At 36.4% G+C, this 17,941-nt stretch overlaps 2 protein-coding genes across 3 annotated transcripts; both read left to right on the forward strand.

The window, feature by feature from the left end:
* Window positions 1–4,495: 4,495 nt before the first annotated feature.
* LOC137742791 (uncharacterized) lies at window positions 4,496–14,035 on the forward strand. 2 transcript variants are annotated; one of them, XM_068482753.1, is made up of 14 exons: window positions 4,496–4,906; window positions 5,212–6,011; window positions 6,450–6,566; window positions 6,698–6,724; window positions 7,430–7,533; window positions 8,966–9,009; window positions 10,371–10,469; window positions 10,716–10,773; window positions 10,890–10,942; window positions 11,039–11,140; window positions 11,528–11,593; window positions 11,887–12,008; window positions 12,363–12,534; window positions 13,467–14,035. In XM_068482753.1, the coding sequence occupies exons 3-14, from the start codon at window positions 6,517–6,519 to the stop codon at window positions 13,521–13,523; spliced, it is 954 nt and encodes a 317-aa protein (XP_068338854.1). In that variant the 5' UTR covers window positions 4,496–4,906; window positions 5,212–6,011; window positions 6,450–6,516; the 3' UTR covers window positions 13,524–14,035. The 2 variants fall into 2 exon arrangements, with proteins under 2 accessions (XP_068338854.1, XP_068338848.1); XM_068482747.1 differs by having other exon boundaries at window positions 4,500–4,906; window positions 7,437–7,533; window positions 13,467–13,833.
* A 1,758-nt stretch (window positions 14,036–15,793) lies between these two features.
* On the forward strand, window positions 15,794–17,439 carry LOC137745688 (uncharacterized). Its single transcript, XM_068485691.1, has one exon. It carries the CDS (start codon window positions 15,933–15,935, stop codon window positions 17,304–17,306), a length of 1,374 nt encoding a protein of 457 aa, XP_068341792.1. The 5' UTR covers window positions 15,794–15,932; the 3' UTR covers window positions 17,307–17,439.
* Window positions 17,440–17,941: the final 502 nt, after the last annotated feature.

Genomic DNA, 17,941 nt, shown 5'->3' on the forward strand with positions numbered 1-17,941 from the left:
TGGGAGCCTATATGGGCGCCTACTCCGACTACCCTCAATGCCAACTTTGGATATCATAAAGATTAGCAAAAAGGAAAGAATTGGATGGTATAGGGTCCTTCTCTTTGTTCTTTCACAGTGGGTTCAACACATTAGTTCAAATTGATTCCTTTGGGTCTTTAGTGTCTGTGTCCTCTCCCCTTGCCCAATGATGACATGCTTTGCTGTTGGGCATTCCCTTATAAACCCTTCTTTCATGTACTTAACCACCGATGTAGGGCTAATTAACAAGTTCCAGTCCAAAGGCCCAACCCATTCTTCCATTTCTCATCAGTCACGTTAGGGGTGGACACTTAAAACCGAAACATGAACCAAATCATACAGCATCGAACGATTTCGTTTTGTCGTTTTGAAATGGTTTTGGTTTTGGAATCGAACCGCAAAATAGGAAACGGTTTGGTTTCGGTTTTAGCTTTTGAAAACCACACCGAAACCGAACCGCACCGTAAATATTAATAAGCATTTAATTAAATGTCCATATTAGAGGTCATGTTTTAATTGGTTGTTTGTTAGAGTCCATACATTTAGTATGAACTCAACCATACTAGAATATCATCATTCATCACTTTCTTTCTCTTCGACATAATATCGTCACTTATCAGTAAGGGTGGGCACTTGAATGCGTTGTCCTACATTGGATATGTGATCAATGGGTAAATGTTCCACACAAAGACGTTGAGAAATCGAAATTGCAGGGGAAATAATGCATATCTTCCTCATAGATTTTAGGTTGCAACCATGCAAGTCTGTTTGCTGGGCAATCATAATATATATTTGCCATAAGTCCATGACATTGGATCATTGATACATGTTATTTACCGCACAAAGTATGCATGTAAAGTTGCAAACCATTCATTCATTTCTTCTTCCCAAGACTTAAATTTTTGCATGGCAATTGGTACCTAGCTGGCTAATAAGGTTGCTCTATGAGGACTTTTTATTGGTTTTTAATGAGGGATTAGTTTAATTTTACATACGGATTACGACATTTTGTAGCGGTTCGATTAGCTACTACTTAAGTTTAATTTGTACCCTTTAGGAGCACTCTCTCAGATGTCTATATTGGGAAATGCTTAATAATATGTTCTAATGTATGATGTCTTTCATTTCAAGTTCTGATTTATGATTTTACTAGAAACTACTTTTCTTCTAGATAAGTTTTTTTCTTTCAAAAAGTTCTTAGTTGATTGCATACATGTAAAGCTTGAGATAACGAGTGTTTCGTATTTTAAATTGTATATTTTTTCTTAAACCAAACCATATGAAACCAAACCAAACCAAACCAAAGAGTTTGGTTTCATTTCGATTTTGGCTTCAAAAATGCACTGAACCGAACCGCAAAAAAGTTTTGATTTTGGTTTTGGTTTCACTCAAAACCACACCGAACTGAATTGTGCCCACCCCTAAGTCATATGGTAGTGCCCCTAGGCTCTTGCATCAAATTAAATTTGCAGTGCGATGAATGATCAATCAATGTCGGACCGTACTCAACTATTTATTCAAAGTAACGTTAAGTGGATTAAATTTGTAAATCACGTAATGTGCTATCCATATAAAGTAAACAAGTTATTCAACACCTAAGGTTTATAAGCAACCACGTCATAACGTTTATAGAATATAATTTAATCATAATTTTTTAGCACTACCTTTTTATTCACATCTCTTTTATTTATATTTAAAAAATTTTATTGCTTATTTATTAAAGTCAAAAATTTGATTTTGGGATGGGTCATGATTTGGATAAGAATTTACATGAAATAGATTCATCATTGTGTGGTGTCGATTCAAGTGCATTCTCATATGTAAAAAAATTTCTTACTTTTTTTTTGTTAGAGTAAGTTTTTTCCTATTATAATATGTTATTAAAAATGGTATTCTTATCAGATTTTTCATACCACATTTATACCAATTCTCTAATTGAGATAAGATCTACATATGTTGATTGGTCCTACTTTTATTAGAAAAGTGATACAAATGTGGTATAGTAAATATAATATTACTCTATAATTTCAAAAGTTATCGCAATTCATAGGAGGTGTGATTTCACTTATATAACTTATATGCTATGAGTTGGAGAATGCTAAAGTAGTAATGTTTCAAAAAAAATGTGTTGTATGAAAAGTTAAAACACGTGACTATATGTTCTATGTCAAAGATGTTACTCTAGAAATCCTGAGACCAAACGCCCAAACAAAATTCAACCAAACTTCAGCACGGAATATTAATTGAAAAAGCATTAAATTGGAAGCGAAAAAGATTAAAACTTGGCTACTTGAGAACGCAAGGTTGAGAGCGGAAAGATAAATGGTAAGTGGTCAATCAGAGATGGAGTACTCAATCGAAAAAATCAAAAACTAAAGGATAGTGCTATTCACACACCTTCTTTCACATCCTACACCCTTATAAATTTTTGGCCAATGATCTTCGATTCTCTCGATCGAACGACCAAAAATTGAGATATGTGAGTGAGAAGTACAAATGTGTGTGTGGATAGCACCACCCAAACTAAATTGACCCACAAACCCTAACCCCCAGTGTTGCTGATCCTCTACATGTAATCTCATCCTAAACTCTCTATTTGATCTCCCCAAAACCAACATTTATTTATTTTCATTTTTTTTAAAACAAACGATATTATTTATACTAAAAAAGTGGAGAGTGAGCTAAACCTCACAATGGGCTGACAATTAGCAATAATGTGGTTTAAATTCGCCTTTGGTGAGAATCGAATCTAAGACCTCTCCCTTACATGTGAAGAGGAATACCACTAGATCGTAGTACCAAGTGGCCTCTAAAACCACCTTCTAGTAATCTAAGTTCATCAATGCGTAGGATGGAATCACGGAGGCATAGAGTGAACGTCTAGAATATATATATAAGTTCAAAGTTGTCCGATTTCTCAAATTTCTGTCTGTTTTATCTCCTTTTCTACCTAACGGATATGAAAACTAGTTCAATTTTCACTTAATTCCTACATGTTTTACAGATTGCCATCAGAGGTGTGTCATGGCTTCTACGATAGGGACCTGGCTTCTCAGCCCTTCCACTTCCCATACACTCCCATCCTCTCCTATTTGTGCAGTCACGATTAAATCACGTCAATATTTTATATTACTATTGTTTTTTGTTTTATTATCTTTATAAAAAAAATCAATATAAATTATTAACATGGCTTAACTGTGACCGTACAAAATAGGAGGGGATGAGAGTGTATGGGAAGTGGGAGGACAGAGAAGCCAGGTCCCTACGATAGTTCCCTCACCAGATTTAATGTTGCTTGCTCTACTCTCATCTTTTACCTCAAGGGGAGGATATATATATACACTTATTTTCTTTGAACTTGTTACTTGTAGGAGCAAGAATGTGATGTATAGGCACACATACGTATATAGCCAATGTGAACTGAATGGAGTATCAAACTATGGCATTGAATACAAAATATGAATGCTCTTAATTAATTGAACTACATATCTTGTGCTTTTGTTGATGTTTAACTTAAAAGTCTACATTCTAGTAAAACGAGCAAAAAACAAGGCAAGACTATCAATCCTATTTACAAAAGACAGCGCCAAAAAGCAACCACAGTCGTTGGATGAGAGTAAACATTTTCACTGCAAAGACGTAGCATGAATTGAATTCCCTACTCATACATGTAAGCTAACTACCAAACACATCTCATTTGGGAGTAACAACAAACGTTCATCCACCATGACATAATTAAACACTTGGTGAAGAGCTTAAACCTAAGCAGAACTCTGTTTTAAGACAATTTTTTTTTTTTTTTTGTGCGTCTATTCAGAGAATCAAGTTATATGCACGTTTATTTGTGAAAATGTGGCTCGACTTAAACTTCGTTATAGAAATTCATTTTAATTACTTGAGTGGATGTACGGATGACATGGCCATGCAGTGCAACTCCATTATAGAAATTCATTTTAATTGCTTAAGTGGACGTACGGATGACATGGCCATGCGGTGGAAGACAAGATTTTCTCCATTTCAAGAGCACTTAAGACTTCCATGTCTTCCAGAAGAACAGTATTGGGCTACCTAAAGATGAGCAGGAACTCCTACTTAAAACTCTTAGTGTTAGAGCTCTATGCATATAATCAAAAGCATTCATATTATGAATCACACTGTAAAGATCATCTCTGTAAAAAATAAATTAAAACTAAGGTCGTTTAGTCAATCTATTGTAACAAATGCATAGACGGTTCGTAATGTTTTTACCAATACCTTTTATTTTTTTAAACAATTTAATGACTAAACTAGGGGTAGGCAAACGGGTCCAGGACCCGCGGGTCGGGGCGGGTAAGAGGCGGGTCCAAAATTTCAGAATGCAAAACGGGGCGGGTATACGAATTTAACGAGACGGGGCGGTTCTTAAAATAGGAGTGGACGGGCCCCCGGCCCGGCCCGTTTCTAGCATGTTCGAGAACCCTAGGCTAACATCAATCCAAAATCTCATCGGGTTTGGGAGGTTCCAGAAACCGGTTGTGAACATCATCTCTACTTCGTTCGCCAAACATCATCTCACCCAAGCCAACTTCAACCCAAACATCATCTCTCCTTCGTTCGCCACCATCATCATCAAACGTCGATCTCTCCTCCGTCCGCCACCATCATCAACCTCTCGGCCTGATTTCTCTTCCTCATTTTCTGAATTTCCTTCTCTCTCAACCTTTGCAAAACTCTCTTATTTCCACCGAGAAACATCACCCACAACCATCATTTTCCTGGCCAGATTCAAATCGAAACCACCAAAATCAGTTTTTGGGTGGCTTGAAGATCATGTTGTGTGCTTGCATGGAAGATCCAAAGCTGCGACAGTAGTAATGAGAACCCTAGGCCAACTCATCGAATTTTGGTGAGTCATTCGTCCAAATCCGTACCAATTTGTATATGGTTGAGTTATGTAGTGATGTATGTTGGGATTTGGGATGAAATTTAAGGCTTTTAACCCTTATTTAAGTAGGAATCGGGATTCTTAACCTCTGAATGCCTACGAGCATTTTTCCAGAAACCGGTCACGGACTCCGATTGAGTTTCGCCAAGTTCGAAGCCAATTTCAACCCAAATCTTCTTGTTTCCATAATTTCTGGAGGGTTTTGATTTAATTTGGTGAAGGAATAAAGCTTATTCTAACCCTGGACAATTTCTTGATCTCTGCAGAATCCGGTAAGCTCTGGCGATGTCAAAGATCTGGAGGATGAGCGATAGGGCGAGTCTGGGAGGGCGATCCAAACCAGAAAAAAAAAAAAGTAAAAAAAAAATAGAGGTCCGGGTTAGGTTCTGTTCCAGTGATTAGATTTGTAATATTCAGCCCGGCCCTGCCCGTTTCCGTTTGAAGCGGGTCCGGTCCGGTCCCTCCAAATTTAGGTCTGGCCCGGCCTGTGTCCACCCCTAGACTAAACAACCTTAGGATGATTTATACTATAAACGGTTCTGATTATAAACATAAAATTCTATAAATCAACAACGAACAATCTTGAAAATTTTTAAATAGAAATTCCTATTTATTTTTAAGTAGCCAAGTATTATTCAAAATTCCCAATGAATCATAACATTGCATTTTCCTACAGGCAATTGCAAACTTCCAAAATTTCAAGGAGGCACCAAACGCCGATGTCTCCACTTGTCATATAAATCGTCAAAAAAAAAAAAAAAAAAAAAAAAAAAGAAAAAGAAAAAAAAAAGCAGGGTACGCGCGAACACCGACTGTTTCCCTCGGTGTCTCCGCCTCCACCTCCACTTCCGCTTTCTTCTCTCTCTGACTTTATCGCTCCCTCTCTCTCTCCCTCTCCGCGAAATTCCTGAATCTCTCATTGCGAGACGCCGTCGTGGCAACAATGGCGGCGATTTCAAATCTTGCGGGTTGCAGTCACGGCGGGAACTTAGGCATTTTCGGAGAGACGAGGTTACAGTTCCCATCAACTTCTGGATTGAAAACTCGGATCTCTTGGGCCTCTAAGGTACTTTCCCCGTTCATACCAGTCAAATTCTACTTCAATTGCTTTTTACAATTGTTCATTTCATCTGAATTATGTAAATAAATGCAGATAAATGTGGTTGTTAGAGTACCCATTTGAACAATGATACTTTTCAGACCATCAATTTGAACAATGATTGGATGGATGGTTGCTTGTGAATTTCGAAGTGTTGCACTTTTTTTTTTTAAGATTTATTTGTTCAAGTTTCTTATATTGTATATGGGTTTAATCACGAAATTTGGATTACATTCAAGAAAACTATAATTATAATTTGTTTTTTTTTCTAATTCTGATGTGAGCTTTCTGTGGTTTAGGTTTCTAACTTGTAGTAGTTTAATACTTTCCTGTTTCTGAGACCAAAATTCGGTTTGATGATCACCTTTTTGTTTACCTTCATCATTTTCCCTTTTGTTGATATAGAATCAATTAGCAGTTGGTCACTTGGGCAAGTCAGATATGAATTCCGGTGTTCGTATGGCATTAGTTGATGCGAAGATTGCACGGAGTGGAGATTTTTCCAAGCCTTCTGACATCCTGGTATCTAAAACTACTATTTCCATAGTGACTTAAAGCAATTGTAAATATTGGTCTTCTTTGGAATGCAGATGATTACTCATAGTGTTAGGTTACTTTGATGTAAATAACAGTTCTTTTTATTTATTCGACAGGCGTTTGATCTTGTTCAGGGAGCACTTGTAAGTCTTTGTATTCTTTAATCTCCTGATAAGGTGATATGTAGTGAGTTTATGATTGAGAACTTGTTGCAATTTTTGTTTCAGATTCTAACGCTTCTTGCTCGTATAAAAATTGCATACTCTTTTTCTGCCCCTCTGCCATTTAGAATTTTGAATCAAACATCATAATAATCTATTCTGGATAGACGGTAATTATGATTGCTGATTTGTGATTCCTGATTGATTCCTGTATAAATCAAATCCCTTAGATTAGCATACCTTTTACAGTATTGCTTGTATAGAAAGTATACGTGTAAATCAAGGCTTTGTAATCCTATATACTATCGAGGACTTCATCCACATACCTTCTGTATTCTCTTTAGTCTTTACTGCTGTGCCATATCTTTTATGGTATAACAGAGTCTCTTTCTTACCGTCTTTTTTTCTTCCGATCCTCGTAATTCTCCCGCTGCCACTGATGCATTCCCCTCTGTTTCCATAAGTTTCTAATTATTTAAACATACACAGCAATCAATAAGAGCTGCTACCCAATAAATATAGCAACCCACTACCTATATTGAAATTTAACAAACAATTAAATTGAGAAGCTATCTCAAATGCACTAGGGCTAGTCAGTGAAGATGAGAAATCATGATGAGTTGCCACATAGTTCATTTTTCTTAGTATTGTTTGAGTTTGCATAATCACATATCTGAATAGTTACAGTGTGCAGGTAAAATGGAGTCCGGCTGTGGTTGTGGACAGGTCGTTACCTAAGCCTCCAACAGCTGTTTTTCTGCATGGAATTCTAGGTAGCAGGAAGAACTGGGGTACGTTTGTTCTTGTCTCTTTCTAATGTCATTTCACTTCATCTTGACTACTGGTCAATGCGTTGAAATAGTGATTCGTGCATTCTCTATTCCTTTAGTTACAGTTACAAATTTAAGAAACTACTATATTATAGGATGCTTTTGTGTTGTGCATACAGTGAATTTTATTTTCTTTCCTTGTAATAGAAGAATATGGAAAATATATCAATATTGAAAGTACTCAAATGAGATTTTGAAATGAACCCTCTTAGTCAGATCTTCTGTTTCTTATTGTTTGAAGAAGACCAAGTTTCAAACTAAATGCGGGTCTTCTTTTGTAAATTTGTACAAACAAACTATAAGCTAAAGTTGAGAACACTTATTTAGTGGTTGTCTTGGTTTTATTAGCTTGACTGAACTGTTCTAAAATACTTTCAATACGGGTTGAATTCTTTCAGTAGTTTTGGTGTTAAATGATGTTATATTATTGGAATTTTCAGAATGAAAGCCTCATTGGATTCCAGTCTAAAGAGTAAGATCCACATGAAAACTAAAGAGTGAAGGACACAAGTGTAGTGTATGACTATACTGTCAGTCCCACTGTACAAAGGCATATCTACCATTTTGGCCAGTAAATCCAAGTGTTCAATTCAAGATTAGCTTGAACTCATTACATTTTATGGTTATATGCACCAAGTTATACTAAGAAAAGAAAATTCGTTTTCAACTAGGACTATTGAGAAAAGTCTCCACAATTCCTCTTCTGGTTACGAGGGTGAGAGTTTTAACAACGTTGAGCTGCTTTCCTGAGTTCCTCTGCCTTCTTTTAACAAATCATTTAAATGAGAGATTTTAAGTGAGTAGAATGCTGAGTTTCGTTCCACTCATTTTGTCCGAGTCTTTATCTGTTTGCGAGATTTTGTGTTCATTCAAGTTCAACTGCACTGTCTTACTGACTGGAAATCTAATTTGACAGGGTTTTTTGGACTAAAGGGTACTGTCTTCTGTTTTTACTTCCTGTTGATTGTGGTAATCATGTTACAAATCTTGATAAAATGAACCGTCATTTATCTCTTCTAGTTTACATATAATTATTTTCCTCAGATCTTTTTTTTTTTTTTTTTTTTTTTTTTCTTTTGGGGGGGGAAAAATCCGGTAGAAGTTACTTGAGTCTTTGTGTAGCTATTTTATTGGTCACTGATTAGGTGTTCAGTGCATTCCAAATGTGGGTGTTTTAGTATTCTTTTTTAATATACGAGTTGTGTCATATATGAGGAAAGTATGCCACTCATATTTGTGCTATTGTTGCCTTCCCAGATATTATTTTCTTTGTGTATATCTTTTGAATTCCATATCTTTGTATCATTACAATGAAGTGATAATAGTGGGATTTTTTATGTGTTTGTTGCACATAAATAGTCGGTGGGTTAATTCATAATGTCTGATCTTGCAGGAACCTTCACCAGGAGATTGGCACAAGAATTTCCGACATGGCAGGTAGCAACCTCTGCTTTTGTACTTTCACTTATCATGAATGGTTCATGTATTCATGTGGTAAAGCTCATAACATTTAATTTTCTATCATCTAGGCTTATTTGTCTGCAGTAGTGTGACAAATTGATTTATCTGAGTGATCCTAATTACCACAAATACAAGCACTATCAGTACAGATCTGACACAAAACCACACAAATAAACCTATAGCGAGGCACACACAACCTTCCCACGTACCTTCTCATTTCAATTTTCTCACCTCTACAAATGCTATGTGTATTCCACTAGCACGCAAAACTAAATTTTTTATTACTTTTTGGTTGACAAACTAAAATTTTAATTACACTAACAAAGGAATAGTGGGATTTTGATATAATTAAAGTTTTAGTTTTGAGTGCTGGTGGAGTGCATGTGGCATGAAGGAAAGTGAGAAGGTTGCTAGCATTTCTCCTTGTAACAAGCTTCTCAGCCCTGGGTGGGCAATAGTCCACCCAAAACCTGAGAGCCAACCCAAAATCCTAAGCTCTATAATGGTGATTCTACCCCTTCAATCAATTAGTCCTAGACCATACTAAACCCTACACTTATAACTCCCAACGGAGCCTTTAAGGGAAGGGATCCCCATTTTTTTTTGTTGTCAAAAAATGGGGATTAGTTGTGGGGCCCACACCACATCGAACTTTAACCATCCGAACCTTCAATTTTTCAAGTTGCACCTTATAGATCATCCTTGCAAAATATTAATCAAATCGGGAATATTTGAGGCATCTAATTGAGTTCAAAGAAATTGTTGAACACTATAGTCTAAGAAACTTTGAAATTTTATCGTGACAATTAAATAGGCAAATGGTTTCAAACTGAATTGAATTTTTGCAAGGATGACCTACGAATCAAGACTTACAGACGGTTTCAACAATGTGGAGTGGGCCCCACAACTAATCCCCATTTAAAAAAAAAGGGGAATCCCTTCCCTTAAAGGGTCTGTTACTCCTAGTAACCCCTTGTAACCGTAGATAATTTGCAAGTGTTTTAAAAAACAATACTTTAATTGTCTCAAGGGGATAGAAGAAAAATTGGGGGGGAGGGGGGGGGGGGGTGAAAAATTTGGGTGGTATTTAGGAATTGAGCTCTCACTTGAGGGTCTTTTAATATTTTTCTATAGTTTTGTGACTGATCTAATTAAGAATTTGTACTTCTTCTCCTGTTGTCATGTTCACTACTTATGCTTGTAAAGTATGTTTTTCTATGTTTGTTTTTGTGTGTGCGCGTGTGTGTGTGTGTTTACTTTTTGGATAGATTGCACAAGGAATTTTTGTATATGGTCGTGGTGACAACCTTATGTTATTTTTTTGTTTGTTGGCAAAGTTTCTTTTAGTGGACTTGCGGTGTCATGGTGATTCAGCGTCAATTAAGAAAAGGGGACCCCATAGTGTTTCTTCCACGGCTCTTGATGTCCTAAAACTGGTACATGTTTCTTGAGTACTTACTGTAACTTTTTTGAAGAACAAGTATGTCCAATTGTTATATGTTATTAACTTATTTTTCAAGAAAAGTTTCAGTTATTGTTCTGAACTTCATCACTGTTTGCATGAACGGTGTTGTATGCACAGCATTTGAACACCCCCATATATTTGTATATCTTTGTCTGGTACCTTCCCATGCTTCAGATACAATTACGTCTAATATAATGTTATTTCTTTTCCTGTATAGGTTCAACAGCTTAGATTAACACCTCGGGTTATAGTTGGCCACAGTTTTGGAGGGAAAGGTATCTTAGGTTTATTTGGCATGTTGCATACCTTTATTGGAGAGTGCTAATACACAGTAAATCTGCACCTTCTTAAAATGGATTGATGCTTACTATGTTTCTGATTTTTCATGTAGTTGCCTTGAGCATGGTGGATCAAGCTGCAAAGCCTTTTGCACGACCAGTCAGAGTAAGTAATTGGAATATTTTGAATATATATATCCTAGAAAGTTTGGGTGTCTCTTGGGCATTATCTTTCTTTTTGTCTTACTAGTTGTTTGTATAGGTTTGGGTTCTAGATGCTACGCCTGGAATAGTTCGTCCTGGTGGGGATGGGGAGGACCATCCAGAAGAATTAATATCCGTCCTAAGTACATTGCCCAAAGAGGTGAATACATGTTCAATAGTTGTTTCCTGTTCTTTTTAAGGAAGCTGGGCGCCTTTAAGTATTTTAGTCCTTTTATTATTTGATTTTCTCGCCCCTTTTACTTATCTCCTCTCTCTCTCTCTCTCTCTCTCTCTCTCTCTCTCTCTCTCTCTCTCTTTACAAGTTATATTCATATAATACAACTTGATATCAGATCATTGTAAATCAGTTTATTGCTTGCGTTTTGGGTCCTACTGAGCAGAGATATGTGCGCACCTCTCATTGTTTTGTCATAAAGAATATTGTTAATGTGTATTAGGTGAAACTTTGTATACGGAAAAATGTTTTGTCTTCATTTCATTCGTTTCTGTGTAAGATTGTCATTCTACCAATTTTTCGTAAAGGCAGGTTTCCTCAAAGCGGGATGTTGTGGATGCTCTACTTCAAAAAGGATTCTCCAAAGATGTTGCACAGGTACTTCAAACTGTGAGACATGCTTGAATGGATTAATGTGTAGTTTGGGCTCTGAAACCTTTGTTTATGGATCAGTTTGGATTTATTTTTATTTGTCTTGCCGACATTAATACTTAGCCTAATTAGCTATTTTATCCTCAGTGAATAACTGTCATAAGTTTTTGCATGTTTGGTCGCTACTTTTTGGTTCTTTATTTATGGAACCAATCTAATTTTCAAGTCAGCATTGTTATGTTATTCATTCATGCCTTCAGGATGTTATTTTATGTTATTATATGCTGTTACATGTGCAGTGGGTGGTTACTAATCTTCGACCAACCAAGTCTCCTGGTTCATCGCCATCAACCTTGTCATGGGTGTTCGATCTAAAGGGAATTGCTGAAATGTATAAATCTTATGAAGAAACAAATTTATGGTAATTATTCGTATCCTTATTGTGTTGGATTATTGTCGTACATGGCACAAGAGTCAATACCTAGGCTCTAGCGGTTAAATATCCTTTAAAAAAAAGAAATACGACCCACTTGTCTGAGCTGGTGGTATTCTTTAATGAATTGTGTTTTCTTTTGGAGTGTTCACTTTTTCATTCTGGATGTACATCAAACTAAATACCTTTCAATCATACTATATGTGTGTATAAAAAGTTAAATCTCTTCACATATTGAAACGAAAAGGACATTGTCATCTGAAGTTGTGCGTGCTTAAACTTTCTCCCAATATCTCAAATGTCAAATTTGCAACTGGCTCTTATTAAATTGGATCATTGTAGGAAAATTGTTGAAGATGTGCCTCGAGGTGTCCATGTGAACTTTTTGAAAGCAGAAAGGAGCTTGCACAGATGGGCTCTAGGAGATCTCCAGAGAATTCATGCGGCTGAGGAGCTTGCTGTGGAGGAGGCAGGTGGAGTGGAAATGCATGTCCTCGAGGATGCAGGCCACTGGGTATGTTGCTTTACAGTTTGGAGTTAATCACACAATATGGAACACTTGTGTTTGTACACAGTGCACACATATATAAAAAAATCATTGACATGATACTTTAGTATTGGGTCCTTGTCAGTTTTACTGCATCTTAGTTAGTTTTTAATATATATCTGTATTTTTCTTTATTTGTGGGGGAGAGAGAGGGAGGGAGAGGGGGGGGGGGGTGGCTTATTGCCGTAGGTGTTTTAGGATTTAGTGCTACATTGGTGTCATTGTTATTCACTAGTAATCCTTCCTTTGCTGTAGTGCTACTGAGTCACATAGAAGCAGCTTACATCGGTATAACGCCTACTAAGCTACAACATACACTTGGCAGGGATCTGTAATTACAAAGTCCATTGCTGAATGCTCATCGAAAGGAAAACATGCGCAAGGGAGCTATTATAACTAAACGCCTCAACAAAAAACAAAAAAAAAAAAAACATTTTTATGCAAAACGTAAATCAAAATAGTCAGTCTCTTAATCATGTTAAATTCAAAAATTTTCACTTTAACTAAATAATTGAGAGACTGCACGAATGATTTTAGTTAAATAATCATTATTTTTAAGAGTGCTCAGGTTCGGAATTGTATTGCATTTGGACCTTTACATGATCCAGGTGATTCCTAATTTTCTAAACCTTTCAGGTTAGGTCAATATTCAAGTCTTCTAGTCATGCTTGGACAAGGGAATCAGTAGTCTTTGGGAAGTTGTGTATGGCAGTTGTTGTCATATGATTATGCACAAATGATTATTTCTTACCGTTAATGCGGTGTAGGATGTATAAGTTGCTGCTTAAAATATGAAATTGTTTGGTCAATTTGTTTTTGCACTAGCATGAATGGGATATTATCAATTTCACCATATTTGCTAAATATGTAACACTGTTCATTTTCGTCTTTACTTTCAGGTCCACGCAGATAATCCGGATGGGCTCTTTAGGATCCTTTCCTCTTCTTTCTATTGAGTCAAAACCTGGGTGAGCTTTAGCGTGCTCATGATCAGTTCAGTTCAGACATATCAGCATTCTACTGACAAATTACCCGACGGTACCATTATTTTTTCCATTGAAAGAACTAGTCAATTTCTTCATTAGACAATTGTATACATCTTTTTTTTGTATCAGTAAGTTTTCTATATCATCGTTCTTAGTTCTTTACATTTCTTTACGACGCCTACGTTAGGCTATCTCCAATCGAAGGCTGGCCAGGGAGCTCGTTTTAACCCTTTGGCCCTCCAACATATTAATATTTTAATGAACAGTATATGGTCATATTTCCCTTCATCTCCAACCAAGGGCCAAAGGACCATAGGGCTCGTTTTAGCCCTATTACAAAAAACCGTCTCCAATAAAGGGCCATAGGACCAAACATAATTTATTATTTAAGTTTAAAAACTACAACAACTTAAATTTAAAAAACCACAACTTATGATTAAAAACTCCAACTCAAATTTAAAAACTACAAATTAAATTTAAAAACTACAACTTGATTAATGTTATTTAATGTTGTTTCATGTTACTTAATTTAATTTAATGTTGTATAATGGCTTAGGAAGTTATAGGACAAAAAAAAGAATTTAAAAATAAATATGAAACAAATTTTGTAAAATAGAAGTTATAGGAAAAAAAAATATGAAACAAATTTTGTAAAATAGAAGTTATAGGAAGTTATAGAAAAAAAATAGAAGTTATAGGGAAAAAAATTGTAAAAAAATAAAAAATAAAAAAATAACGACTAGCTGACATTGGTTAGCCGTTGTATTTAAATTTTTGACCTAGCATTCCTGTCGGATATAACCGACATGAATATATTATATTGCTGTCAATTATATCCGATAGAAATGCTCAAATTTATGGCTCAACCCGAGGCTGGCTGGGTGGTTGGATTAGGCCAGCAGGTTGGCCCTTTCAGATTCCGTGGGGCCCACAAGCCCTCTGGCCTATCCCTCGGTTGGAGACGGTTTTCGGGCGTTTTTCGACCCTCTGGCTGTCTGGACCCTTCGGTTGGAGATGGCCTTACTTGTTCGCGTATTTGGGGCTATAAATATAAACTTGTTTAGAATTGTGACCAAACTGAAAACTGGAGGTTCTTTGGATTGGTTAGATGTACAAGTATATAGCAAACAAATTTGAACTTTCACGTCGTGTGTTTTGAATTTCAATCAAATACAAAATTCAAATTGGTATGGTTTGTTAGTGAAGGGTGTACAACAAGAGGGATGGCCAGCCAAAGCAAGAGTTTTACCATTATCAATCAATGTCGAGAACTCGTTAACATAAATGTTAATCAAAGGTTTTCATATCAGTAAAACACGCTAGAGCACTAACCTGGATTGTCAAGTTTTAGAGACATCTCTTTGTCATTGAATCTCTCCACGGGTGCTAGTAAAAGTTCTTTGATTGGTTCTTCTAATTACGTAATAATACCGAAGAAGTATTATGTGTAAGTTACGCACTCAGGACGAACATAGACCCTTACTTATATCGTGTACATAACTCTAAAAGGCTACGCTTACCATAATCCCATTAGTAATCTCTATCCATTTATACTCACTGTTTGAAATTTTTTCGATACGGTTGATATTTTCATGATATTATTGAAAAAATTAGAGAAAGATGAGGAAAGTGGGAGTGAAGTTTAAATTTCAGCTAAAATCGACAATTTTCTTCGATATTTCTAACATATCATTTACATATAAAAGAAACTTACATTTCATCTAAATCAATGCTTGATATTTCCTAAAATTTCATTTTAAATTTCCACGTTTTAGAGCAAATTTCTATCATTTACATCAAGAAAACCGATATCGATATTGATACACCCATTATTATTTTCATAAATTTACATATTGATATTTCTAGAGATACCGATATTTAAAATACTGTCTGTACTAAACGAAACCCCTTTTCGAGGAAAGGAAGCTACAAATCAACGTGTTTTCCCGGGCAAAGCCGTGGCACGCGAGTCTCCAAGATGCGGTGGCAGCCGTCGGATGTAATTCAACGGCGGAAAGCTCTGATTCCTACCTCACCATCAGTCAGACCATCTCCTTTTTAGCAATTCCCATCAAAGTTAAAGCTATTTTTAATTTTATATTCTTCAAACTCTTCATCGTCATCGAATTTCTTGGTGCCGAAGCAACGAAAGGTTAGTAATTTCTGGAATTTCAAAGTTCAATTTAATTGGGTCTCTAAGGGTTTCAGAACGAAATTTAGGGTTTTTTCGATTTCGAAACCCTAGAGTGAGTTACTGATGATGAAACTGTTTCTTCGAAAACCCAAAAGATTTGGATCTCTGGAATATGATTTGCTAAGTTCAATTTCAGTACCATCTGACTGATTCTCTCAACTGTATTCTACTACAACTTATGCAATATGAAACTAATTCAAATCTCTTCCCACGAAGCCAAAAACCCGACAGAGCTCTCTCTCAGGCAAGCCTTTGAACTTGTTGAGCCAAAACTGAGGCCCCCTTTTGCATTAACAATTCCAAATCCACAAGAATACTTGCTTCTCAACAAAGCCATCCTTTATGGTGTTTTATGCGAAACCCATGTTGGAAAGGCACATATTAAGCACTTGCATGCTATTGTCACTGATGGGTATTGCTGCTTTGTTAGTTTGCTGGTCGAGTTCGTGAATGAATTGTATGTCAAACTTCTTGAACCAGTGAAGTCTCGATTGATTTGGGTTACTAAGGAGTTGATCAATGTTCTAGCAGTAGGCGTTGAAGGTTTGTTGGTTTGTTTGTTGAGGCAAATTCTTGGAGGGGATTTTAGTGATGGAAATCTGTGGCTGTGTTTTGAGATGGCAACCATCTTTATGTCGAAATGGGATTATTTGTTACAAGTTGATCCGATGATTTTGACTAGTGGGTTGTATACGTATCTTCGGCTTTTAGCTGATCACTCTAGATTTGTCAGTAATCCACAATTAGAGGCATTAAAGCAATTGGAAATTGATTTTTGTATTAAAGTTTTAAAGGAGCAGTTTCCTTTGTGTTTGAAGGTTGGCAGGGATCTTGTTCGACTTTTACAAGATTTGGTTCATTTACCAAAGTTTAGAGCAATATGGAAGGATTTGGTATTGAACCAGGGTGAGTTTAAGGCTCGGGGATTTTATGGTATTCCACAGCTCTATAACACAAGGACTCCAAGTGAGTATATGTTACTTCGGATTACTCCAGAAATGGAGTCCCAATTGCGATTTTTACTCACTCATGTGAAGTTGGGAAACCAGAAGCGTCACCAGGCATGGTTTGCCAAGAAGTTTCTATGGGAACCAAACAGGGAGACTCTCATAATTGACATTGTTCGATTTATATGTTGTGCCTACCACCCGACCAACAAAGTCATTCAGTCAGATGTCGTTCCAAGATGGGCTGTTATAGGTTGGCTGTTGAAATCTTGCACGAAGAATTATGTTGAAGCAAATGTGAAATTGGCTCTACTTTATGATTGGCTCTTTTTTGAGGAAAGAGTAGACAATATTATGGATATTGAACCCGCAATGCTATTAATGGTATATTCTATACCCAGATACATTGATATAACTCACACTCTTCTTGAATTTCTTTTCCTTCTTATGGAGAACTATGATGTGGAACATTACGATATCTTGGTTAAAGGTGTGTCAACTTCTTTTAGTGTACTTGTTAAAAGAGGAGTGATTTGTTCACTTGATGTCTTGACCTCTTGTGATGCACTGTCTCCTATATTGCAACAAGCTCGACGGGTTTTTGTCAGGTAGGAAATTTGAAATCTCGAAAAAGTGTCAACAACCTTGTCGTCCTGGTCATTTTGTGGGCAACTATTCTTCCTGTATGGAAACTCCAATACCATTAACAGTGTTTTTCAGGATTTTGCTTCTGCTGTTATGGCTAAATGGGATCATGTATCTAATGGCCCAATTCTATTTGAAAGCTTGGCTTATTTTTTGGAAAAATCTGAGAGCAAAAATGGGGATTCTGTCATTCATGATTCAGCAGGAATGATAAGCCGTTCTGCCGTTTGGTGGTTATTGAACTATTTTAATGGGAGTGATTTTGATATTTCTCGCAACTTCTCCATAAACACTATGTGCAAAAATGCAATGTGACAAGTATGATGAGTATTGTAATGCATTTTTCATTGGATGGTATGCTGTTGAAAGTGGATATGCAATCTGAAGCTTCAAAGGTTGTATTCAGAATGTCAAGGGGGAATCCTTGCATACTGCAAAATATCAGGATCCAAGAGAGATGCTACCAATTTTTCTTAAAGGCAGGTTTCCTCAAAGAGCGATGTTGTGGACGCTCTAGTTCAAAAAGGATTCTCCAAAGATGTCGCATAGGTACTTCAAACTGCGAGACATGCTTGACTGGATTAATTTGTAGTTTTGGCTCT

Source organism: Pyrus communis, chromosome 1, assembly GCF_963583255.1.
Source record: "Pyrus communis chromosome 1, drPyrComm1.1, whole genome shotgun sequence".
NCBI lineage: Eukaryota > Viridiplantae > Streptophyta > Magnoliopsida > Rosales > Rosaceae > Pyrus > Pyrus communis.